Consider the following 26,595-nt stretch of genomic DNA (forward strand, 5'->3'; position numbering starts at 1 on the left):
TCTTACAAGTACTGGGGTGGCACTTCTCAGTCAAGCTCACTTCAAGCTGCATCTGTCATCTGTTGTGTGACACAGTTCACTTACTGCCACAACTAATGTTCCTTCCTCCTGTATAATAAATATTTTCCTTTGAATATTTGAACCAGTCATACACTTTTGAGCCCTTTACCAAATGATTATTAACATTGTCCTGCATTATTCTTTTTTGTTTCTATTTTGTAGTACTGGGGATTGGACTCAGGGTGCTCTACCACTAAGCTACATGAGAGCCCTTTCATTTTTCTTTTTGTATTTAAATTTTTTTTTTTTTTTAAATTTGAGACAGCATCTTGCTAAATTCCTGAGGCTGGCCTTAAACTTGTAATCTGCCTGCCTCAGCCTCCCACATCACTGGGATTACAGGTATGTGCCATCACACCCAGATACCCGTGTTATTATTTTTCCAGAAGTTGTTTTGTTGTTTGCAGAGTATTCTTTGCATCATCTAATGTGTGATAGTTACTTAACTAGTCCCACTATTGAGCCTTGGATAGATTGTGATTGTTCATTATCATAATTCAGCTATGATAACCATCCTTATAAAAATGTACACATCTCTGATAAATCTTTCTAAAAATGTGTTTTTTTTTCTGATAAAATTCCATAGGTTAAATTCTTAAAATAGAATATATACATCAAAGGGAATGGATATTAGTTGGGCACTGTGGCTCCTACCTGTGACCTCAAAGACTCAGGTGCCTAAAGCAGGAGGATCACAACTTTGAGGCCAGCCTGGGCAATTTATCAAAAATAAAAATGAAGGGCTGGGGAGGGAGTTGAGTGGTGGAGTGCCTGCCTAGCATGCAGAGGTCCTGGCTCTGACCCCCAGTACTGAAGAGAACACTAAGAGGAGTATGAATTGGTTGGGTGGTGTGTGTCCAAATCCCTAAGGAAATGCATGTCCCTCGCCACACTGGGGATCTTCCCCAGGGCCTCACTCATGCTGGGCAAGCTGGGCAGTTTGTTTTTCTTTTTTCTTTCTTTCTTTCTGAGTTGGGATCTCACCAAGTTGCCCAGCCTGGCCTCAGCCTCCCTAGTCTTGGGATTACAGGTGTGTGCTACCACGCCTGCTCCTCTCAGTGATTTTCAGGGACTCTCCGTTTCCCTTGTCCTCACCAAAATAGTGTTTTATCACTTACCAAAAAAAAAAAAATCATCACCAATCCAAGAGAAAATACATGGCACAAAATATCTATTTTCCTCTTCTGATAAGTATATTATACGGGACATACCTGAGTCTTGACAAGGCGGAATTGTGAGGCGGACGCTTCACTGCAGAGGGCAAGTTGTGTATGAAGGAGGAACTCCCACGTCAGGAGCGAGGAGGACTCTGGTCCTTGCCAGTCAGTTTCCTTAGGTAGGTGATACATTCTGGGTAATTTAAACCCCTCGGGAGACTGAGAGAAGCTGGTGTGCGCCTTAATCTGAATCCAGGCCCCAGGGATCACCCCTCCAACAAGCAAGTGACAGGCACTGTAAATAATCGCCTCCTGAGTCAGGCCCAGGAATGTCGGGTAAAGTCAGTGGAACGCTGGGTACCAAGCTGCACAACCCCCTCTGCCTGCCTTTGAACATGGCGAGTGGTAAGGCTGCATCACCCAGCTGGAGAATCCAGTTTGGCTCTAGAACTATTTTTTTCCAGAACGTTGCCTTAACCAGGTATTTTGCTGCTTGCTCTGGATCAGCAGGTGTAGCTGACCCTTTCATTATAACATGGGAGAAGTTACGCAAAGGTAGCCAGAGAGCACCTGGGGGAATGGCAAGTGGGGGTCTCTGCTGGACCTCCAGGAATGAGTTTGGGCTCTTGTGGCACCTCCATGGCACTGTTGCTCTTGCGGTGGAATTCAGTCTGAACTTGTTCCCGCCGTCATAAAACACCTAGCATAAAACACCTCTCTGAAACTTTGCTCATGTGCAGGATGGTTGTAGGAAATGGACTAAATTATAATAATTGTTACTATTATAAGAGAGAGATTTAGTGATAATGGGGATTGAAGCCAGGGGTGCTGTACCACTGTACCCTGTTTTGAGACAGGATCTCACTAAATTGCCGAGGCTGGCCTCCAATTGGCCATCCTCCTATCTCAGTCTTTGAGTTGCTAGAATTACAGGCATGTGCCTGGCTGGACTACATTATTTTTTTACTTCCCAGTCCCCAAAATTCTAGATTGCCAGGCATGGTGTTGAATACCTGTAATTTCAGAGACTTGGAAGATGGAGGTAGGAAGATGGCAAGTTCAGGTCAGCCTTGATAACTCAGTGAGACCCTCTCTCAAAATATAAAAACAGAAAGGGCTAGGGATATAGCTCAGTGGTAGAGCAAGCCTGGGTTCAGTCGCCAGTACTGAAAAAAACAAAAACCAAAAACAATGTGAAAAACCTCCTGGACATTAGATCCAGACTGCCTGGTATCTTCATTCAATAGAAAGAAAATATCATTTATAATATTTAGTATTAATATTTAAGAGAAAGGAAAGGTATGCTTTATTTGGGAGACTAAATAAATCGTCCAGACTACATTGCTCAAAAATGCATGCAATTTCTTCTGTAATGCCCCTTGGTTATGGACTGGACTGTCTGCCCTCCACCTTCTTTTTTTGTTTGCTTGCTGTAGTGGGCATTGAACTCAGGGCTAGGCAAGCACTCTACCACTGAGCTACATCCCCAGCCTGTTCATTTTTATTTTGAGACAGGGACTCACCAAGCTGCCCAGGCTGGCCTTGAACCTTCGATTCTCCTGCCTCCCCAGTAGCTGGGATTAGACATGGGCCACAGGACGGGCTCCTTGCCTCCAAGTCCTTACCTCGATGCCCTGACCCCCAATGTGACTGGACTGCCCACCTTTCCTCTCACATCATCATCCAAGTGCAGCAAACAGTCTGGTTCCCAAATTGGTGGAAGTTTTGTCATCTCATTTCACTACCCAGCTCCATTTTTGGTTTACATGACCAAAGCTGGGTCTGTTTCAAGGGACTTTCAGCAGACCCAGTAGTTGACACCACCGTGAAACCAATGAAGAAAGGGCATTCCGTGCCATGGAATGAGGTTTGCTTCAGACGAACAAAATCTCAGAGAAGTCGAACACACTCTTCCAGATCTGTTACCAAGAAGTGTCCCCGCGTATGACACATTTTCATGCATCATGCAAAGCACAACAGTGCTTTTCCTGTCTCTCTCATGTAACTGTCATGCTTTTGGAGGAAATTATCCATGAGAGTCTGCCCTGCTGCCTGGGAAGGAAGTAGGAGAGCCCAGCAATTACTTTGGAACTGGCTCCCCAAGTTAGAGGATCTCTGTTCTCAAGGAAACAACCACTTGGCAGAGGGTGATTTCATCATCATGGACCTGACAGATTTTGTTCAGCACTGTGGATTGAACCCAAGGGTGCTCCACCACTGAGGTACACCCCCAGCTCTTTCTAGTTTTTATTTTGAAGCAGGATTGCACTAAGTTGCCAAGGCTGGCCTCAAACGTGTGATCCTCCAGCCTCAGCCTGGAGGTGATCTTTCACAACTTAGCAAGACCCTCTCTCAAAATAAAAAATAAAAAGCCACAGTGATCTTTCAAAACCCCAAACAGCATAGCTGCTGGGATTGGAATCAGTTTTAACATGGCACTTTCTATTCAATTGCAGGTAATCTTTAGATGGTGGAAGATATCTCTGAGGAGTGAGTATCGATCATCAAAACCTGGAGAAATAAAAGAAACTCATGAAGACTTCCTAGAGAATTCACACCTTCAAGGTAAGGAAGGGAACATATTATGTACTTATTGCTGTTGGGTTCTCTATAGTTAGTGATAGGTTTTTATTTATTTATTGCACTGGAGATTGAAACCAAGGCCTTACACATGCTAGGTGAGTGCTCTAGTACTCCACCCCAAGCCCCAGTGACAGATATTTCATGGTTTTTTTTGTTTGTTTTTGTACTGGAGATGGAACCCAGGGCTTCATGCATACTAGGCAGGAGCTCTACCACTGAGCTACATCCTGAGCCCAGCGATAGATTTTTGTCAGAGAAATCAAATAAATCATCTTTGGAAGTACTGATATATAATTAATATAGAATATTGGATTCTTAAAAAGCAGAAAATTGTTAAAATATCCTGAAATTTCTTTTGGGAAAAATCTTAAAGTGTTCCACATTAACATGGATTCTATTAACAAATATTAATTTTTTTTTTTTTTTTTTTTTTTTTTGCTATAGTTTTTTTAAAATGACTTTCCTAGTCGGGTATAACAGTGCATGCTTGTAATGTCAGCTGAGTCAGGAGGATTGTAAGTTTGAGGCCTGCCTCAGCAACTTAGCAGGACCCTCTCTCAAAATAAAAAATAAAAAGTACTGAGGATGTAGCTTAATGGTAAAGCACCCCTGCATTCAACTTTGCATATTAGAAAAATAAATTAAATAAAATAATTAAATAAAATGAGTTTCTTTTAGTTAAAAATATCTTAAAAGGTTATTCGAAAACTTAATGAAATTATCAAATGCTTGAACTCTTATGCATCTTGCCAGTCATTTAAAATCTGTTTATAAGAAAATAGAGATTAAAAAAACGAATAAAATGAAATTCCCATTTCTTCTCTCTCTTTTTTTTCCTTCCTGACCTCAAGCAGGCTGGGTAAGTGCTATACCACTGAGCTCCACCTCAGCCCTCTGTTCCTTTTATATCAAGATTTTCTGGAGAAGTAGTCTTAAGTAGAATGTTAGACTAAGTAACAGAAATTTCTTTCCAATTTCTCTTTTCCTTTCTTCCTCCTATTGAAAGATAAACAGGCACACATTAACATTTTACAGGGTTTGAGTAGGCAGCAGTCCATGAATTGGGTGGTGCAAACCACAAGCAGTTTGGGCCCAATCATGGGGACAGAAAGGGAAAACTTATATAAGGTGTTCGTAGAGGTAAAACAAGGAAAATATTTGACTGGTTTAAGTGGAAAGTCCCAGTTGGAGGTAAGTTGGCGGCATCTGATTAGTAGTTCTCCAGTTGCTGATTAGTTGACCTTACATTTTGTTTTCCTGGGCTAGGACCGTTCACTCCCAGCTGGGCTTCCGTTTGCTTGGGTGTGAAGTCAGGGCACTGGAGCTCTCTTAGCCTAATGGTCTCCCAATTATTTTAACCTTCCTCAATTTGAAAATTTCAAACATAAAAAGAAGACAGAATTTTTTTTTTTTTTCATGAACTCCCAAGTACCCATAGCCCAGTCTCAAAGAAACATACCATGTGGTCAAACAAGCTATAAATGAGTCATTTGTTCCCTCTGGATTATTTTGAAGCAAATTCCATTGTTGCATCATTTCCTCTTAAGCTACTTCAATATGTGTCTGCCTGTTTGTTTGTTTTTTGTTTATTGTGCTGGGGATTAAATCCAGGAGTACTTACCACTGAGCTACATCCTACCCCCTCTGATTATGTTTCTAAATTTTGAGACTGGATCTCATTAAGTTGCTGATGGTCTCACTAAGTTGCTGAGGTTGGCTTTAAACTTATCAGCCTCCTGCCTTAGCCTCTCAGTTTGCTGTGATTACAGACATGTGCCACTGTGTCTGGCTCAGTGTGTGTCTCTAAAGGAACTTTTTTCAACTAAACTCTAATAATTTTTTCTTAATACTAAATTTTTTTTTTTTTTTTTTTTGCAGTGCTGGGGATTTGAACCCAGGGCCTTGTGCTTGCAAGGCAAGCACTCTACCAACTGAGCTATATCCCCAGCCCATTAATACTAAAATTTTAAACCTAGGAGTCGCTCTAGAAATTCTTATTAGTTATATAGTTAGCAATGTTATTAATATCAAGTACTTTCATGTGAATGTTCTCATTTTATTGTTAGAATATCCATATAAGATAAATATTATTCCCATTTCACAAATGAGATTTAGAAAGAATGTGACTTTTCAAGGTCTTATAGGGAAATATTGACATTGCCAGGATTAAGCATGGAAAGTCAAAAAAGTCAAGTCTAGTCATTGATTATGATGACGATGATATAGTAGTAATAGGAGTGGTTCCCAGGACCTCACACATGTTAGGCAAGCACTTTGCTACTGGGCTAAATCCCCAACCCTTTGTAAAATTTTAATTAATTAATTAATTAATTTGATTAATTTGGTACTGGATATTGAGTGCAGGAGTCCTTATCCTCTGAGTCGCATCCCAGCCCTTTTTATTTTATTTTATTTTTTATTTTGAGACAGGGTCTCACGAAGGCCCTGCTAAATTGCTAAGACTAGCTTTGAACTTGCAAGCTTCCTGCCTCAGCCTCCTTTGTCTCTGGGATTATAGGTGTGCACCACCATGTCCAATTTAAAATTTTATTTTGAAACAGTGTCTTGAAATAAAAATTTGGTACTAAGGATTGCACCCAGGGGTGCTTTACCACTGTGGTATATTCCCCAGTTCTTTTTATTTACTTGTTTTTTTTATTTTGAGACAGGGTCTTGCTAGGTTGCTGAGGAGCTCACTAAATTGTTGAGTCTGACCTTGAACTTGTGGTTCTCCTGCTTTAACCTCCTGAGTTACTGGGTTTACAGGTGTGTACCACCATGCACCAATTCAGTACCATAATTGAATAGGCTATTGGGAGGTGGTAAAACATGTAGGATGGGGTCTAATTGGAGGAATTAGGTCACTGGAGTCAGACTCTGGAAGGGTTTGTCTTATCCCTGACCCCTTTATCTCTCCTTTCTGTTTCCTGTCTGCCAAGAGGTGAGACACTTTGCCCTGCCACACCTTTTTGCCATAATGTACTGTTCACCATAGGCTCAGAAACCAAGAAGTCAGCTGACCATGGACTGAAATCTTTGCAACCATGAGCCAGAATGAATTCTTTTCTCAGGTGTTTTGTTACAATGATGTAAAGCTGACTAACTTGGAAAATTGGTACCAATTCTGTGACTTTGCCTGACCATGTGGTTCAGAAGTCTTCAGAGCCAATTTGTGGGAGGAGTCTGGAAAGGTTTGGAGGTCCAGTAAGAGAAGCCCTACAATGTTGTCAACAGAGTTTAATAGATGATTCTGGTGTGATCTTGGAAGAACAGAATGCTAATAGGAATGCAGACAGTAAAGACTGTGCTCATGAGATTCTGGATGGGAATTAGGACCCTATCAAGAATTGGACTAGAGGCCATTCATGTTACATTTTGGCAAAGAACTTGTCTACATTTTATTCATTTCCTGAGACTTTGAGAAAGGCTGAGTTTAAAGGCAATAGACTAATTAATCTGGTAGAGGAAATTTCAAGGCAGCAAAGCATTCAGGTAATAACATGGATATCACTAGCTGCTATGTTTACTGTGAGAATGAAGAACAAAAAACAGATCAGAAAGGTTTGAAAAACAGCTGGATGCAGTGGAACATGTGCGCAATCTCAGCAACTCAGGAGACTGAGGCAAGAGGATCACAAGTTCAAGGCCAGTCTCAGCAATTTAGTGAGACCCTCAGTAACTTAGTAAGAACCTGTCTCAAGTCAAAACTAGAAAGTTTTGGGGATGTAACTCAGTGGTCAAGTGCCCCTGGATTAAATCTTCAGTACAAAAAAAAAAAAGTTTGAAAACTCACAGTTTGGTCACAAAACCCACAAAATTGGGTTTAAGGAAGAGATGGTTGCTGAAGAAATTAGTGCCACTAAAAAGAAGCCAAGACTGGGCACAGTGGCACACATCTGTAACCTCAGTGTTACTTTTTTGTATATGAGGTGATCCCCCAAAGATCCTATGCTAATGCAGGAGGTAAAATGACTAGATCATGAAAATCATAACCCAATCGCTAGGTTAATAAAAGTCTTTGGGATTTAAAATGTAAACTCATTTGAAAGACTTTGCTTCAAAAAGACAGCTCTAGGGCAAGCTGTTTGCACAGGGCCACCTGTGAATCATTTCTCCTGGATTCCTTTGACTACGTCAGCTGCCCAGGCACTCAGGACTGTTGCAGTCATGGTCCAAGTAGGTCCAGCTACTTGTGCATCATCCACTGGTCTTGCAGGCATGAAGAACGTAGGAGTCACAGGTCATGGAGGCTTCCACCAAGACGCCACCTCTTTTCTGTACTGGAGACTGAACACAGGCTGCTGAGCTACAGCTCCCGACCTTTTTTTTTTAATTTTTAAAAATTTTTACAGTCTGCATTTTGGTTCATTGTACACAAATGGGGTACATCTTTTCATTTCTGTGGTTGTGCACGATGTAGATTCATACCATTTGTGTAATCATACATGTGCTTAGGGTCATGATGTCTGTCTCAGTCCACCATTTTTCATCTCCCCCACCTCCTCCCTGTCATTTCCCTCTATGTAATCTAAAGTTCCTCCATTCTTCTCTAACCTCCCACCTCCCATCCCCGTTATATATCATCACCACTTATCAGGGAAAACATTTGGCTTTTGGTTTTTTGGGATTGGCTTATTTCACTCAGCATGATATTCTCTAATTCCATCCATTTATCTGCAGATGTCATAATTTCATTCTTCTTTAAGGCTGAGTAATGTTCCATTGTGCATATGTACCACATTTTCTTTATCCATTCATCTGTTGAAGAGCATCTAGGTTGGTTCCAAAGTTTAGCTATTGTGAATCGAGCTGCTATAAACATTGATGTGGCTGCATCTCTATAGTATGGTAATTTTAAGTCCTTTGGGTATAAACAAAGGAGTGGGATAACTGGGTCAAATGGTGGGTCCATTCCAAGTTTTCTGGATTCTCCACACTGATTTCCAGAGTGGCTGCACCAATTTGCAACTATACCAGCAATGTAAAAGTTTGCCCTTTCCCCCACATCCATGCCAACATCTAGTATTGTTTGTGTTCTTGTAAGAGCCATTCTAATTGGAGTAAGATGAAATCTTAGAGTTGTTTTAATTTGCATTTCTCTAATTACTAGAGATGTTGAACGCTTTTTCATATGTTTATTAATCGCCTGTATATCTTCTTCTGTGAAGTGTCTGCCCAGTTCCTTGGCCCATTTTTTGATTGGGTTCTTTGTATTTTTGGTGTAAAGTTTTTTAAGTTCTTTATAAATTTTGGAGATTAGTGTTCTATCTGAAGTGCGGGTGGAAAAGATTTTCTCCCACTGTATTGGAACCAAAATAGGCAGACCAGTGGTACAGAATAGAGGACACAGAGACAAACCCACATAAATATAGTTACCTCATACTAGACAAAGGAGCCAGAAATATACAATGAAGAAAGTACCTTTTTTTTCACATTATTTTTAGAACATCTTGCTAAGTTAGTGAGGGTCTCTCCGAGTTGCTGAGACTGTCCTGGAACTTGTGTCCTTCTGCCTCGGCCCCCTGAGTTGCTGGGAGCCAACACACCTGCCTTCCACTGAGATATCAAAAGGAAGGCCTGGGAGGCCAAGCAACATATGTCAGGGTAGAATCCTTGCAGGCAGCCCCGAGAGGGCAATGTGAAGCTCTGAGAGGGAAGTAGTGGCGAAACCAGGAATTAAGAGATGCCAGCAATGTGGAACATCTGCTGAGGAAAGCTGTAGGCCGCAAGAGCCAGGAAAGGAGAGAGGTCATATGGCTGCACCTGGCAAGGCCACACAGGCAGGGCAGCCTCAGTCTTTTGGAGTTCATACACCCTGGTTGCCAGACTTAGAGCTACAGGATTTACTGTTTGGTCTGGTTTTGATTCATCTCTCCTTTCTGCAAAAAACTCATATTTTGCGGTGGGAACATTTATCCTGTGCCTATCCCACCACTGAATGCTGGAAACATGTAACTTACCTTTTGAGTTTTACAGAGGCTCGCAGTTAAGAATGGCCTTGAGTTTCAGAGCAGACCTTAGACTTGGACTTCTGAGTGATGCTGGAACAGTTAAGACTCTTGGGACTCTTGGAGAATGACTGGATGCATGTTACATGATGAGATGAATATGAGTCTTTGGGGGCTGTTTTAGTCAGACCCAAGCAGAATAATTGTAGAGTAGGAAAAGTTTATTTGAAGGCTCACAGTTTCCGAGGTCTCAGTCCATTGACGGCTGGCTCTATTCCTCTGGGCTTGAGGTGAGGCTGAACATCATGGAGGAAGAGTATGGTGGAGGGAAGCAGCTCACATGATGATCAGAAAGCAGAGAGAGAGAGAGAGAGGGAGACTCCATTTGCCAGATACAAAATATATACCCCAAAGGCACACCCTAATTCCCATGTCTTCCAGCCATACCCTACCCACCATTAGTTACTACTCAGTCACTCAGTTAATCCCCTCCAGGGGTTAATTCACTGATTGGGTTAAGACTCTCATAACCCAATTATTTCTCCTGTAAACCATCTTGCATTGTCTCACACATGAGCTTTTGGGGGACACTTCATATCCAAATCATTACAGGGGCCATGTTATAGTTTGGATCTGTAATGTCCCCCAAGGCGCATGTGATGAAAGCTTGGTCCCCAGTTCAGCAATGTTTAGAGGTGGGGCTTTGGGGGAAGTGAATGAATCATGAAGACTCCAACCTCCTCAATGGATTAACCCACTGATGGAATACTAACTGCATGAATTATTATTATTATTATTATTTTTTTTTTTTGGGTGCTAGGGATCGAACCCAGGGCCTTGTGCTTGCAAGGCAAGCACTCTACCGAGTGAGCTATCTCCCCAGCCCCCTGCATGAATTATTGATAGGTGATGGAAAACGTAGGAGGAGGACCTAGTTGGAGGTGGTATGTCCTTGCAGGTGTGCACTTGGGAACTTTATATTGTCTCTAGCCCCTTTATCTCACTCTCTTTGCTTCTTGGCTACAATAAGATGGACAGCTTTGCTCCTCCATGCTCTTCCACCATAATGTACTGCCACATCACAGGCCCAGAAATAATGCAGTCAGCTGACCATGGACTGAAACCTTTGAAAGTATGAGCCGAAATAAATATTTTCTCCTTTAAGATGTTTTTCTCAGGTATTTTGCACAGCAATGATAAGCTGACTTATCAGTTAAAGGTCTGGATTGATTGCTTCCAATATCATACTATTATGTGTACAATATCATGAATTCCTTATAGTAAGAGTTTATAAACTCTTTGGCTGCAAAAGAACCATGTCATGGAAAGACTATCCACTTCTGCTTGAATAAAAATCAAAGCAGACATACTTTATTTAATTGTGGAATAGGCATGTTTCTGTACAGATAGGTATAAAGTAACCTCTATACGCCACGTGCGCTGCCACATATCTATCATCCCAGCAACTCCGGAGGCCGAGGCAGGAGGATCACAAGTTTGAGACCAGCTTTGGATACTTAGTGAGACCCTGTCTCAAAATAAAAATTAAAAAGCCTGGGGATATAGCTCAGTGGTAGAGCACCCTAGTTCAATGCCCAGTACTGAAAGAAAAATAGTCATTCATATACTACAAAGTATGTAGAACTGTTGGCATGGTGATTAAGAATGTCGCTTAATACAAACTACCTTGGTGAAATCCTGACCCTAAAACCCGCTAGACATGTGACCTTGAGCAAATCATTTGATCTTTCTGTGTCTCAGTTTTCTCAACTGTTGTTAATGAAAATAATGACAGTATCTACTTTATAGGGTATTTTAAAGGATTAAATGAAGTGCTTAAAATCTGCCTGGCATATAGTAAGTACTCAGTAAATTCTAGCTATTATACTTTAAAAAATCTTAAAGTGAAAATTCTGTCTTACAAGATCCCTTCACTAGAGAAAACCATTATAAGCAATTTCATTTGCATTTGAATTCTGTTTGAATTGTGTATATGTGTATATAAAAATATATTTAGATTTTATCTTTCATTCTTTAAGTTGTTGCACTTTATTGTTATTGTACATGAACCAGTAGCCCATACTTTTCTAAGACTCTATGGTATTCTGTTGTACAGATATACAGCCCTCATTTGATAATCATTTTCAGATGGTCTCTTAGTTTTGCTATCCATACAGAAGCCTTTAGGTACATTCTGTGACATATATATCTGCCATCTTAATGAAATCACATAGAATTCTAAGTCCTAAGCTCTGCACATCATACGTCTCGGTGGATTTTGTCTGAGGGTGAACTCCTGAAGACCTTGCATAATTCAAGGTCGACTTGATGAAGGGTGGTGTTCTGTTAACCAGCTCCGTGACACCGCGGTGGGAGGCAGCACGTTCGCCTTCTACAAGCAGAGCATTTAACCTTTATAATTATGCCAGCTTCATACTATTTTTGAAAGAATTTTACATTAAGGAGCTTACATTATTTCAACATTTCTGCCTAATATGAGGTTCATTAATATTTTGATGTCATAATATTTCAATTTTGAATAATTCAGAACTTATATAATACCAGTCACTTAACTAGCTTCACAAATTGCCCTGCCCAAAGACTGCTGTATGCATTACATTTTATGCAACAGGAGGACATAGTTATTTTCTTACACCTTTGCCATTGTTAATTAGATATTGCTATTCTTTTTAATCTTGTCCAACCAGATGTTAAAAATAGCATCATGTTTAATTAGCATTTTTATGGATAGCCAGCAAGCTGAACATCCTGTCATGTTTAATTGCCACTTCTGTTCCTTCTGTAATTTGCCTGTTTGCATCCTTTGTCCATTTGTCTCTGAAGTTTGTATCTTTTTTCTGAGAACTTTAAAGATCTGAGGAAATGACTGGGGGATTCATTGTTACATATTTGTAGATGCACCTGATATAACAAAATAATTTGGCCAAATGTCATTCCCCAGTCTTTCCCCTTAGCTTTCCCTTCTCCTTCTCCCTGGTTCTTTCCTTCTGCTCTACTGATCTTTCTTCAATTTTCATGAGATTCCCTCATGATTGTCTTTCTTTTCCTTTTTTCTCCGTAACTTCCACATATGAGAGAAAACATACAACCCTTACTTTCTTAGTTTGTCTTATTTCACTTAACATATTGTTCTCAAATTCCATTCATTTTCCTGTAAATGACATAATTTCATCCTTCTTTACAGCTGAATAAAATACTGTTGTGTATATATATCACATTTTCTTTATCTGTTCATCCATCGATGGACACTTAGGCTGGTTCCATAATTTGGAAATTGTGGATGTGCTGCTCTCAGAGGCATGGATATGCATGAATCATTGTAGTATGACTTTAATTTTTCAGGATAAATACTGAGGAGTGGTCCAGCTGGGGCATATGGTGGTTTCATTCTTAGACTTTTAAGGAATCTCCATACTGATATCCATAGTAGTTTTACTAATTTACAGTCCCATCAACAGTACAAAGGGTTCCTTTTTCTCTACATCCTCTCCAGCATTTATTATTGCTTTTTTTTTTTTTTTTTTTGATACTGGACATTAAATCCAGGTGTACTTGACCATGGAGCCACATCCCAGCCCTTTTATATTTTTTATTTTCAAACAGGGTCTCACTAAGTTGCTCAGAGTATCTCTACCTTGAACCTGCAGTCCTTCTGCCTTAGCCTCCTGAGTCACCAGGACTACAGTTGTGAGCCACTGTACCCAATGTGTATTATTCTTTTAAAAAAAATCTTTTTTTAGTTGTAGATGGACACAATACCTTTATTTAATTAATTAAATAATTAATTTTTGTGTGGTGCTGAGGATCCAGTCCAGTGCTTCTCCTGTGCTAGGCAAGCGTCCTGCACTGAGTCACAACCCCAGCCCTGTGGTTTGTGTTCTGAATGACTGCCGTTCTGACAGGAACAAGAAGAAATCTCAGTGTGGTTTTGATTTGTATTTCCCTAATGCCGGGATTTTTCATATTTTTGTTAACCACTTTTCTTTCTTTCTTTTTTCCCTTCTTCTTTTTCTTTCTTTCTTTTTCTTTTTTCTTTTTTGAATCCAGGGACTCTTAACCACTGAGCCACACCCCCAACCCTTTTTATTTTTCATTTTGAGACAGGGCCTTACTAAGTTCCTTAGGCCCTCTCTAAGTTGTTGAGGCTGACTTTGAACCTGTGATCCTCCTGCCTCAGCCTTCCAAGTTGCTGGGATTACAGGCCTCCTCACTCAGCCTCTAGCTCTTCTTTTAAAGGAAACTTTCCATGTACAAATATACCATAATAAATCACTTATGTATATGATTACAATGCACTAATTAAAAATAATACTAAAGGGACATAGTAGAGTAGGCAAGGGGATGGAGGGAGAGGTGGGAAGGGAAGGAGAAGTGATTTGGGGGTGAGATTGGTCAGATAATGTTATGTGCTTATAGGAATATGGCATAACTAATCCACTGTTATGTATGACCATAATGTACTAATAAAATTTTTTGAAAAAAGCAAAGGAAACTTGCTGGGTAGGTATGTGGGGATTACATCAGTCTGGTGAGCACAACTTGGTTTTATGGTGGTCTGTGGAATCTCAGGATCCTTAGATTGTTGCCTTCTCCATTATCTGATCCATAGAAACACAGAGAAAGCACTGCTTTGATTCTGCTTCTGCTCAAGCTATTCTAAAACTTCATGTATTTGTGGCTAATTGGTAGTGCAAAGGGCAGTTTTGTATGTGTGCATGGGATCCTGGCGTTTAAATGCACAGGCACTTTACCAGTGAGCTACATCCCAGCCCTTTTAAAAAATATCTTAAATTTTTTTTTTATTTGGTGATGTTATTGTCACTTTATCATCCCAGAAGATTTCTTTATAATATAATTTGAACTTAATGAATATTCTGAATATCTTAAATTTTGAGACAGGGTTTTACTAAGTTGTCTGCAAACTTGCGATCCTCCTGCCTCAGCCTACCCAAAGGGCGGGGATTAGAGGCATGCGCCTACATACCTGGCTAAGGCAGTTTTCAAAAATGAATTTCCAGTAACTTTCAGATTGTGAGTGAAGATCTGTGGATTTCTCAGAGATGTGGAGGCAGGCCTGTGAGAGAGAACGGCTTGGGGAGGGGAGGGTGGGGAACTTGGCACAAGGTTTTCAGATTGAGGGTACAGTCTCCAATCCTTCCCCTAGTCTCCTTCCTACCTTGTATTTCCTCTCTGCTGTCTCAGATCTAGTGCTTTTATTTCAGTGGCTTGGATTATAGTATTTATTGTACTATAAACTGTAGTTTATTCAAGTCTTTCCTCTCCTGAGGATAGTTAGGTGATTTCTACATTTTTGCAACAATAAATCTTCACTTATTTTTCAAAGTCAAGTGTGTAGAAGGTATTTGTTGAGTTGCTGGATGTGCAGTGTTCATGTAAAGGAGAGTTCCGCCATCCCACACTGCTTTGCAATACTGTTGTTTCATAATCTAGGTTCCAATGTGCACCTGTCATGTCCGGGGCTATTTTGCTCCTTTGCTCTGTTTGGCTTTCACCAACTCCACATTGCTTTAATCATAATCTTCATTATCTTCATAGGAAGGTGTTTTATCCATTCAGGTGACTTCACCTTCCTTTCCCTCATTTTCTCTTCCTTCCTTCCTTTGTTTCTCTTCTTTCTTTCTTGGGGCTGGGGATCGGGCAGGAGGGGCGTTCCACCACTGAGCTACCCACCGTAGCCCAGGCTCACGGGAGGCTCCGTCTCAGGCTCAGCCATCTTACACTCTTGTTTATCAGGCATATAAAAAGTTTGCATGTTCTTTCTTTTTGTTATCTGTCTATTGTCAGTTTATTTCATAAAATTATCTAAACTTAAGAGGGATAAGAGTAAATGCGACACTTCCCTACCACACTTCATTGGCAGAGACTTCCTAAAGTACCTCTGAGCATTGGGCATATTTTCTTGGAATTTTAAAGTGCTCAAAACACAAAACGCCAATCATGTCACCGACTTTTTCTCTTCCTAATTAAAAAAAAAAAAAAAAAAAAAAAACACATTTCTTTTTGTTCTTATTCTGCTGGTGGGCCAGGGATTCTCCCTGATATCTACCGTTTCAGGCTGCATTGTAACAGGGTTATTTTTCCCCAAGAAAGCCTGTGCACTTTAAAGGTGCTGTGAATCAGAAGCTCTTGGCATGGAGGAACAGCTTAACCCTCAATGCCTTGAGAAAGCTGGACTAGCCAGTTTGAGAGAGACTCCAACATCTGGCTCTTTCAAGTGAGCACAGTCGGACTGTTATGGAAACCCAGCCCACACCTGCCAGCCATTCTGAAATCAGAGGTCTGCCTCTTGGATCCCAGAGGCCTGCCTCCACAGACTGAAGGTTAAAGGTTGGGAAAAAAAAGTCACTCACATGTACTACGTAAACAGGGGGTTTCCATCCTCATATCAGGCAAAGAGGACTTCAAACCAAAGTTAGTCAGAAGGGATAAAGAAGAACATTTCATACTGCTTAAGAGAATCATACACCAACAAGACATAACAATCGTAAATATATATGCCCCAAACAATGCAGCATCTACATAATCAAACAACTCCATCTCAATTTCAAGAATCAAATAGACCCCAACAAAATAATACTGAGACTTTAACACATCTCTCTCACCACTGGATACATCTTCCAAATGAAAACTAAACAAAGAAGCTGTAGAATTAAATAAAACAATGATTTAGACTTAATAGACATATATAGAGTATTTCATCCATCATTGAGCAAATACACTTTCTTCTCAGCAGTACATGGATCCTTCTCTAAAATGTGCCACAAAGCAACTCTCAGCAAATACAAAAAACTAGAAATACTACCCTACATTCGATCAGGTCATAACAGAATGAAACTAGAAATCAATGATAAAATAAAAAATAGAAGCTACTCCAATACCTGAAGACTAAATAGCATGCTATTGAATGATGAATGGACAAAAGAAGAAATCAGGGAGGAAATAAAAAAATACTTAGAGGTAATGAGAACACCAATAAACATATCAAAATCTCTGGGATGCTATGAAGGCAGTGCTAAAAGGAAAATTCATTGCATTGAGCTTATACATTAAAAGAATAAAAAATCAACAAATAGATGACCTAATATTACATCTCAAAGCCCTAGAAAAAGAAGAACAAAACAACACCAAAAGCACTAGAAGATAGGAAATAATTAAAATCAGAGCCAAAATCAATGAAATTGAAACAAAAGAAACAATTGAAAAAATTGACAAAACAAAAAATTGGTTCTTTGAAAAAATAAATAAAATTGATAAACCCTTAGCCACACTAATGAAGAGGAGAGAGAAAACTCAAATTACTAAAATTGGTGATGAAAAAGGAAATATCACAACAGACACTACTGAAGTACAGAAGATAATCAGAAACCATTTTGAAATAGAAGCAATGAAATAGAAGACACCATCAAAAGCTTACCAATCAAGAAAAGCCCAGGAACAGAGAGATTCTCAGCTGAGTTGTACAAAACCTTCAAAGAAGAATTAACACCAATATTCCTCAGATTATTCCATGAAATAGAAAAGGAGGGAATCCTTCCAAACTCATTCTGTGAGGTTAGTATCACCCTTATACCAAAACCAGACAAAGACACATGAAGGAAAGAAAAACTTCAGACCAATATCCCTTATGAACATAGACACAAAAATTCTCAGTAAAATTCTGGCAAATCACACACAAAAACATATTAAAGAGATAATGCACCATGATCAAGTGGGGTTCATCCCTGGAATATAAGGTTGGTTCAACATATGGAAATCAATAAATGTAATATATCACATCAATAGACTTAAAAACAAGAATCATATGATTATCTCAATGGATGCAGAAAAAGCATTTGACAAATACAGCACCTCTTCATGTTCAAAACACTAAAAAAACTAGGGATAGTAAGAAATGCCTCAACATTGTAAAGGCTATCTATGCTAAGCCCATTGCCAGCATCATCCTAAATGGAGAAAATTTGAAAGCATTCCCTCTAAAAATTGGAACAAGGCAGGATGCCATCTTTCACCACTTCTATTCAACATTGTCCTTGAATCTCTAGCCAGAGCAATCAGACAAAAGAAATTAAAGAGATACGAATAGGAAAAGAAGAACTCAAACTATCACTATTTGCTGATGACATGATTCTATATTTAGAAGATCTGAAAAATTCCACCAGAAAACTTCTAAAACTCATAAATGAATTCAACTAAGTAACAAGATATAAAATCAATACCCTTAAATTAAATGTATTTCTACACATAAATGACAAATCCACTGCAAGAGAAATTAGGAAAACTACCCCATTCACAATAGCCTCAAAAATAAAACAAAAATAAAATACTTTGGAATCAATCTAACGAAAGAGGTGAAAGACCTCTACAATGAAAACTACAGAACAATAAAGAAAGAAATTGAAGAAGACCTTAGAAGATGGAAAGGTCTCCTATGCTCTTGGATAGGCAGAATTAATATTGTCAAAGTGGCCATACTACCAAAAATGTTATACAGAGTCAATGAAATTCCTATTAAAATTCCAATGACATTCTTCATAGAAATAGAATAAACAATCATGAAATTCATTTGGAAAAATAAGAGACCCAGAATAGCCAAGGCAATCCTTAGCAAGAAGAGTGAAGCAGGAGGCATCACACTATCAGACCTTAAACTATACTATAGAGCAATAGTAACAAAAATGGTATGGGATTGGCACCAAAATAAACATGTAGACCAATGGTACAGAATAGAAGACACAGAGAGAAACCCACACAAATACGGTTATCTCATAGTAGACAAAGGTGCCAAAAATATACATTGGAGAAAAGACAACCTCTTCAACAAATGGTACTGACGAAACTGGAAATCCATGTGCAGTAAAATGAAATTAAACCCCTATCTCTCACCCTGCTCAAAAATCAACTCAAAGTGGATCAAGGACTTAGTCACTAGAACAGACCCTGCACCTAATAGAAGAAAAATTAGGTCCAAATCTTTATCACGTCAGCTTAGTACCTGAATTCCTTAACAAGACTCCTAAAGTGCCATAAGTAAAGTTAAGAATTAATAAATGGGATGGATTCAAACTAAAAAGCTTCTTCTCAGCAAAGGAAACAATCAATAATGTGAAGAGACAGCCTACAGAATGGGAAAAAATCTTTATCACATGCACCTCAGAGAGCACTAATCTCCAGAATTTATAAAGAACTCAAAAAACTTAACACCAAAAAACAAATAGCCCAATTGATAAATGGGCTAAGGAACTGAAGAGACACTTCACAAAAGAAGAAATACAATCGATCAACAAACATATGAAAAAATGTTCATCATCTCTTAAAATTACAGAAATGCAAATCAAAGTACTGTAAGATTTCATCTCACTCCAGTCAGAATGGCAATTATCAAGAATACAAAAAAAAAAAAAAAAAGAATACAAGCAATAAATGTTGGCAAGGATGTGGGGGAAAAGGCACATTGATACATTACTTGTGGGACTGCAGATTGGTGCAACCACTTTGGAAAGCAGTATGGAGATTCCTAAGAGAACTTGGAATGTAATCACCATTTGACCCACCATTTGACTCCTGGGTTTATAACCAAAGCACTTAAAATCAGCATACTACAGCAATGCAGCCACATCAATGTTTATAGCAGCTCAATTCACAATAGCTAAAACTATGGAACCAACCTAGATGCCCTTCCACAGATGAATGAATAAAGAAAATGTGGTACATATACACAATGGAGTATTACTCAGCCTTAAAGAAGAACGAAATTATGGCATTTGTAGGTAAATGAATGGAACTAGAGAATATCATGCTAAGCAAAATAAGCCAATCCCAAAGAACCAAAGACTGAATGTTTTCTCTGATAAGTGGATGCTGATCCATAGTGGGGGTAGATAGGGAATAATGAAGGAACTTTGGATTGTACAGAGGGGAATGAGGGAAGGGGTGGGGCGGTGGGGATGGGAAGGATGGTAGAATGAGATAGGCATTATTAACCTATATACATTATGGAAAAAATTTTTAAAGAAAGATTTCCTGGTTTTAAGTAGCTATAGTTATTACAATGTATCTCTTGGGGGAAGTTGAATGAACAGTACGTGAGATTTTCCTATATTATTTGTACAACTTTGTGTAAATCTATAATTATTTCAAAATAAAAAGTTAAAAAAGAAAAAAAAAGGAAGAAAAAAGGAGTCAATAGCAATCAAGTGCTAATAGCCAAATTTGGGATCCAGCCACAACCTGGCTGCCGTGTGTGGCCAGTGGGCCCCACAAGGATCACTTGGATTCTCTGAAACTGCTGGGCCACCATTGTGGTCCTGGGGTTCCCTTCCTCTTTCCAGCTGTGTCATGAGTTACCCTGGGCACAAGGAATCCAAGGAACCTGTGTCCGGGAGAGTGGAGGGTCCTCACTGGGTGAGTCACTCTGACCTGCATGGGGGCACTACCTTTTTCTGCCAGTCAAGCTTTTCCAGTCTGCTTCCATTAGGTAAAGCCCAATGGATTTGGACTTTTCTTTTTTCTTTTTTTTTTTTTTCCAGATAGGGTCTTGCTATGTTGGCAGGCCGGTCTGGCTCTGTGAATTCAAGCATCCTCCCACCCCAGCCTCCTGATAGGACTACAGGTGTGGCTCATGGACTTTCTGCCTTTTGTAGGGGGTGGAACTGGGGAATGAACCCAGAAGCACTCTACCACTGAGTCACACTCCCAGTTCTTTTTATTTTTTATTTTGAGACAGGGTCTCACTAAGTTGCTCACGGCCTTGCTAAGTCGCTGAGGCTGGCCTCAAACTTGCTATCCTCCTTCCTCAGCCTCCTCACGGGAGTTACAGGCATGTGCCATTGGCACCAGCTACTTTTCTGCCTCTTAGGTTCCCTCAGTGGGTGAAATCTCAGGATCTGGGCTTTACTGTGGCTGATCTGGGCTTTGCTGCGTTTTTGCTTCTGGAACTGCTGCAGGGCAAGACAGTGCTGGATTGTGTGTCCGGGTCGGCTATGTCGAGGACACCTGTTTGAGCAGCGTGCCTCGGCAGGCATAGTCCTTTCTCACCTCCATTCTTGCAGTCAGGCCAGAGAGGTACCATGTTGCTCAGAGCAAGTGGGCTTGAGTTTGTTAGAAGGGATGGTAAAAGGAAAAGGAACTCTCTCAAGGGAGAGTGGGACTTCTCAGAGAAAGAAGGAAGGCGTATGCCTCAGAGACCCCTGCCCACCTCCTGCAGGTCCACCTTTTGACTTTCGACTGACAACAGAATGACAGCCATTGCAGTTCCCACTGCTGTGGCAACTCTAGGTCACTTTGGTCCATTCCACCCGGTTCTAATTGGAATCTGTTCTTACGGATTTTATGGTTGGGGCAACTCTCCTTATATCCCCGAGTTCTAGGATCTGCTCTGTGTAAGGGTCACTTGTATACCTTTTATTGGCATTTTGGGTCTGCATTTCTCCTGCAGACAACAGATAGTTTGCCGAGGAATGTTGCATATCCTGTCAACTTAATCCAAGCAAGGCTTCAGGTAAACTGCTTTTTTTGAAAAAAAAATTAAAAAGAAAGAAAAGAAAAAGAAAAAGAAAACTGAAAGCATGTAAGGATCGGCACAGGGAGCCAGTTTACAGAATGATTTCCTTGGCCTCATGTTCTCACGTTCATGCCTGTCTGTTCCCCCATAAAACCATCATCCAGTGGGAACTATTTTTGTTGAAAGGCTGGCAAGTTGGAAGAAATCCCTGTGTCTGAGCATTTATGTGCCTTCATTAGGAAGAAGAAAGGGCAATTCAGTGCTCATGGTATGAAGGAAGGGAGGGAAGAAGAATGAACCCACTCTTCAAAAAATATTGTATCCCCACTTCCTGATAAACCCAGTTCCACCGCGGAATGAACCTGGCCAGAGGCAGAAATGACCCCTTGCAAGACCTGACAGGGCACCCAGTTTGGCTGGGGGTACCTGTAAATTGGAGCAGGGCAGTTCCCTCGATGTGATGCCTCATAGCCAGTTGCATTCTTAGGGGATCATAGACCATTTTCCATCTCAGGCTTAATGATTTTTTAATACCCTTATTTTATTTTTATGTGGTGCTGAGAATCAAACCCAGGGCCTCACACGTGCTAGGCATGCACTCTACCGCTGAGCCACAACCCCAGCCCAGACTTAATGATTTAATGAAAAATAACTTCCCTCCATTCAAGGGTGACCCACAGAGGATAATGGACTGTTTGTTGCAAACTGCTTCATATCTCCCCATCTGGGCAGGTGTGCAGGCTGTCATTGTCACGAACAGTCTCCTAACTGCCGGTGAAAAGCTATTAGTGATTGACAAGTCTCAGGAGGAAGTGGGTGGTCTCCATCAGAAAAATCTGGCAGAAATGTGGGAACCAAATATGGCCATCCCTCCCATAGACCCTGGTCAGAACCCAAATGATGGGCACTTGCCTAGGACTGAGCATTATCAGAGATGCATATTGGCAGGTTTCCAGGAGGCAGATCATTATTAATGCAGAGGAATTTCAGGAAAAAAGTATGAATAATAATGTACCTAAAGCCAACATTATGATATCAGGTAACACAGAAAGGAATATGGAACAAGCAAATAAATCTCCGCCTTCTGGCCAAAAGGAACTAGAGAATTTTTTGAGCAGTTCATTTGTTCCATACCTTATTGTCCCCCTCATACTCCCAGCCAGCAGGAAGGAGCTGAACAATTCAGAGTTCCTATTCACTCTCACCATGTATGATTATGTGATGAAATAAATCGATGATGGAGATCTGTAACAGAAAAAAGGGTGTTTTTTTTTTTGGTTTCCACTTCTTTTAGTAGTGCTTTAACGTTCCTTTTTCTATTAGCACATGGTTGTAACTCACAGCTTGCTCTGGTAGTGTCCCATCGTGTCTTGAAGTTTGCTTGCACATAATAAGGTACCCATCAAAGTAGAGATAAGATGTAAATTCACCCTCGTTGATGAAACTGTAGGCATTCAAGAATATCCACGTGGCGCCCTCTGTTTCCTTGATCAGGAGTGACCCTTTGCTCATTTTAGTGCTAAATTCTCCACCCAGAGGCTTTCTATCTGTCAGTGTTTATGCCGGCACAAGACAGTCCACCTCCACAGGTGCTGACATGGAAGAAGAGAGCAGGGTCATTAAGTGTCTGCAGGGTGAGGGAGGCAGGTGGGCTCTGTGGCAGGGGCCTTCATCTCTTGGTCTGCTAGTTTCCAGTAGAGGTGCTGTTCCCTCCCCCAGCACCTTGTCTGTCACGTCATTGGCAGTACAGCCCAAGTAGCCAAATTTGGATCTAGTAAAAATTAGAAACAATTGCCTCAAGAAATTCAAGCCATGAGGCTGGGGTAGTAACTCAGTGGTAAAGAGCTTGCCTAGCAGCCTGAGATCTCGGGATCCATCCCCAGCTTTGCAAAAAACAAACAAAACCCCCGTTAAGTCATTTGTCCCAAAGGCCACTTGGTGAAAGTAGGAATGACATCAGCCTAGCAACTCACTTTCAAGGGAAGAAATGCCCCAAAGCTAGTGTCTTACTGCTTATTATAGTTTTTAGGTGATTGAACATAATAACTGTGTTGGTTTGTTGGTTTCTTTGACTTGCAGTTCAAATTGCCTTAATATTTGGTGCAAGGATATTAGACTATGTCTTCAATTTGTGTGAAGGTAAATTTGATTTCCTCGAACGGCTCTCAGACGGTTTGCTCCTGAGTATCATTTCTTATCTGGATCTTGAAGATGTTGCCAGGCTTTCTCAAACATGCCGCAGATTTGCAAAGGTAACATTACTTTGTGTCTATATAGAATTTTCCATGCATTCTCACGCTACTTTCTTCTTTGGCAGAGTGGGACCCAACACCAGGGACTCGCAGGCGCAGGAGAGTGCGCTTCCCCGAGCTCTGCCCCAGCCCCTGTTTGCTTGTGTTTCAGCCATCATTTGTTGAGTGCCCACTCTGACGGCACTTGTCCGAGGCGCACAAGCAGCAGATGATGAAGCATTGTTCCTGCTCTGGAGGGAACTGAAGGTCTAGTTGGAGACAATCAGACAGATGCAAGCAATTACAGTACAGGTGACAGAGTACCAAGTGATGTCCTCTGCCTGGCTTCACAGCAGTGGGTTACTTTATCAGGTTTCGAGTGGAAAATAGGAGTTTGACAAGTAGTTGGGTCGACTGGGGACATTCCAAGGCAAGGAAGAACTCAGGCAGAGGCTTGGCAGCTTAGCAGAAACACGCCAGGAGTGATACGCACACCACTCCAGTCCCCTCAGTCACAGCCTTGGCTGAGTTACCCGTGTGCTGTGCGTGGCCACTGAGTGCCCACAGTGCCCTTCCCCTCGGCTGCCGCTACTTTGCATCCTTCCAGAATGTACTCACACTAGAACGCAACACGTTGGTGCCGCTTTCAGCCAGGCAGGACCAGATCCTTGGTCCTGTGGCTTCGTCTGTTCCTTCAGTGCTAGACCCCCTCCCCACGACCACACTCACTCTCCATTAAGTCCTTTCCTGACCAAGTTCACAGAGTTGGAGACTGTTGCTTATATCAGAAGAAACTCGAGCAGCTGGGCGTTTAGCTGTGAAGTGTGGGGGTAGTGTCCATTTCCGAAAGAACACACATTTTCCAAGATGATTTGTACCATGATCTTGTCTGAAATTCAACATTTTTTATTAAAATCTTTTTTATTTTTACAGACTGCATTTTGATTCATTGTACACAAATGGGGCACAACTTTTCATTTCTATGGTTGTGCACAATGTAGAGTCACACCATTCATGTAATCATACATATACACAGGGTAATGCTGTTTCATTCTACTATCTTTTCCTCTACACCATCCAAAGTTCCTTCATTCTTCTCATCCCCCTCCACCCCCCCCCTCGTTATATATCATCATCCACTTATCAGAAAAAACATTTGGCCTTTGGTTCTTTGGGCTTTGGCTATTTCACTTAGCATGATATTTTCCAACTTCATCCATTTACCAGCAAATGCCATTATTTTGTTCTTCTTTATGGTGGTGACTATTCTATTGTATATATACCACAGTTTCTTTATCCATTCATCAACTGAAGGGCATCTCGGTTGGTTCCACAATCTAGCTATTGTGAATTGAGCTGCTATGAACATTGAGGGGCCTGCGTCACTGTAGTATGCTAATTTTAAGTCCTTTGGGTATAAACTGAGGAGTGGGATAGCTGGGTCAAATGGTGGGTCCATTCCAAGCTTTCTGAGGAATCTCCATACTACTCTCCACAGTGGCTGCACCAATTTGCAACTCTACCAACTAAGTAAAAGTGTGCCTTTTTCCCCACATCCACACCAACGCTTAATATTGCTTGTGTTCTTGATATTAGCCATTCTAATTGGAGTTAGATGAAATCTTAGGGTGGTTTTAATTTGCATTTCTTTAATTACTGGGGATGATGAGCACTTTTTCCTATATTTGTTGATCACCTGTATATCTTCTTCTGTGAAGTGTCTGCCCATTTCCTTAGCCCATTTATTGTTTGGGTTCTTTGTATTTTGAGTATAGTTTTTTAAGTTCTTTATAAACTTTGGAGATGAGTGTTCTGTCTGAAGTGTGTGTGGAAAAGATTTTCTCCCACTCTGTAGGCTCGCTTTTCACATTATTAATTGTTTCTTGTACTGAGAAAAAACTTTTTAGTTTGAATCTATCCCACTTATTGATTCTTGCTTTTATTTCTTGCGCTATGGGGATCTTGTTAAGGAAGTCTGGTCCTAAACCAACGTGAGGGAGATTCAGACCTACTTTTTCTTCTATTTGGTGAAGGGTCTCAGGTTTAATTCCTAGATTGTTGATCCATTTTGAGTTGAGTTTTGTACAGAGTGAGAGATAGGGGTTTTATTTCATTTTCCTGCATGTGGATTTCCAGTTTTGCCAGCATCATTTGTTGAAGATGCTGTCTTTTCTCCATTGTAAGTTTTTGGCACCCTTGTCTAGTATGAGATAACTGTACTTATGTGGGTATGTCTCCATGTCTTCTATCCTGTACCATTGATCTACCTGTCTATTTTGGTGCAAATACTTTGCCGTTTTTATTACTATTGCTCTATAGTAGAGTTTAAGGTCTGGTATTGTGATACCTCCTGTATCACTCTTCCTGCCCAGGATTGCTTTGGCTATTCTGGGTCTTTTGTTCTTCCAGACGAATTTCATGATTGCTTTCTTTATTTCTATGAGAAATGTCATTGAGATTTTAATTGGAATTGCATTAAATCTGTATACTGCCTTTGGAAGTATGGCCATTTTGATAATATTAATTCTGCCTATTCAAGAACATGGGAGATCGTTCCATCTTCTAAGGTCTTCCTCAATTTCTTTCTCTTTACTATTTTTTTTTTTTTTTTTTTTTGTGGTGCTGGGGATGGAACCCAGGGCTTTGTGTTTGCAAGGCAAGCACTCTACCGACTGAGCTATCTCCCCAGCCCTCTTCTTCAATTTCTTTCTTCAATGTTTTGTAGTTTTCATTGTAGAGATTTTTCACCTCTTTGGTAAGATTGATTCCCAAGGTTTTTTTTTTTTTTTTTTGAGGCTATTGTGAATGGAGTTGTTTTCCTTATTTCCCTTTCAGATCACTCATCGCTTATGAATAAAAATGCTTTAGATTTATGTGTGTTGATTTTATATTCTGCAATTTTGGTGACTTCATTGATGAGGTCTAGAAGTTTTCTGGAGGAGTTTTTAAGATCCTCTAAATAGAGAATCATGTCATCAGCAAATAATGACAGCTTGAGTTCCTCTTTTCCTATTTGTATCCCTTTAATTTCTTTAGTCTGTCTAATTGCTCTGGCTAGTACTTCAAGGACAATG

General features: G+C 40.4%; 1 protein-coding gene across 2 annotated transcripts in view; it reads left to right on the top strand.

The window, feature by feature from the left end:
• The window catches only part of Fbxo36 (F-box protein 36), an 83,864-nt gene that overhangs the window by 43,711 nt on the left and 13,558 nt on the right, over window positions 1–26,595 (top strand). For both annotated transcript variants that reach the window (XM_047544467.1, XM_047544468.1), the window contains 2 exons: window positions 3,674–3,782; window positions 23,370–23,542. In XM_047544467.1, coding sequence (XP_047400423.1) covers window positions 3,674–3,782; window positions 23,370–23,542 — 282 coding nt within the window. The remainder of the gene's footprint in view (window positions 1–3,673; window positions 3,783–23,369; window positions 23,543–26,595) is intronic.

This window comes from Sciurus carolinensis, chromosome 3, assembly GCF_902686445.1.
Source record: "Sciurus carolinensis chromosome 3, mSciCar1.2, whole genome shotgun sequence".
Classification (NCBI taxonomy): domain Eukaryota; kingdom Metazoa; phylum Chordata; class Mammalia; order Rodentia; family Sciuridae; genus Sciurus; species Sciurus carolinensis.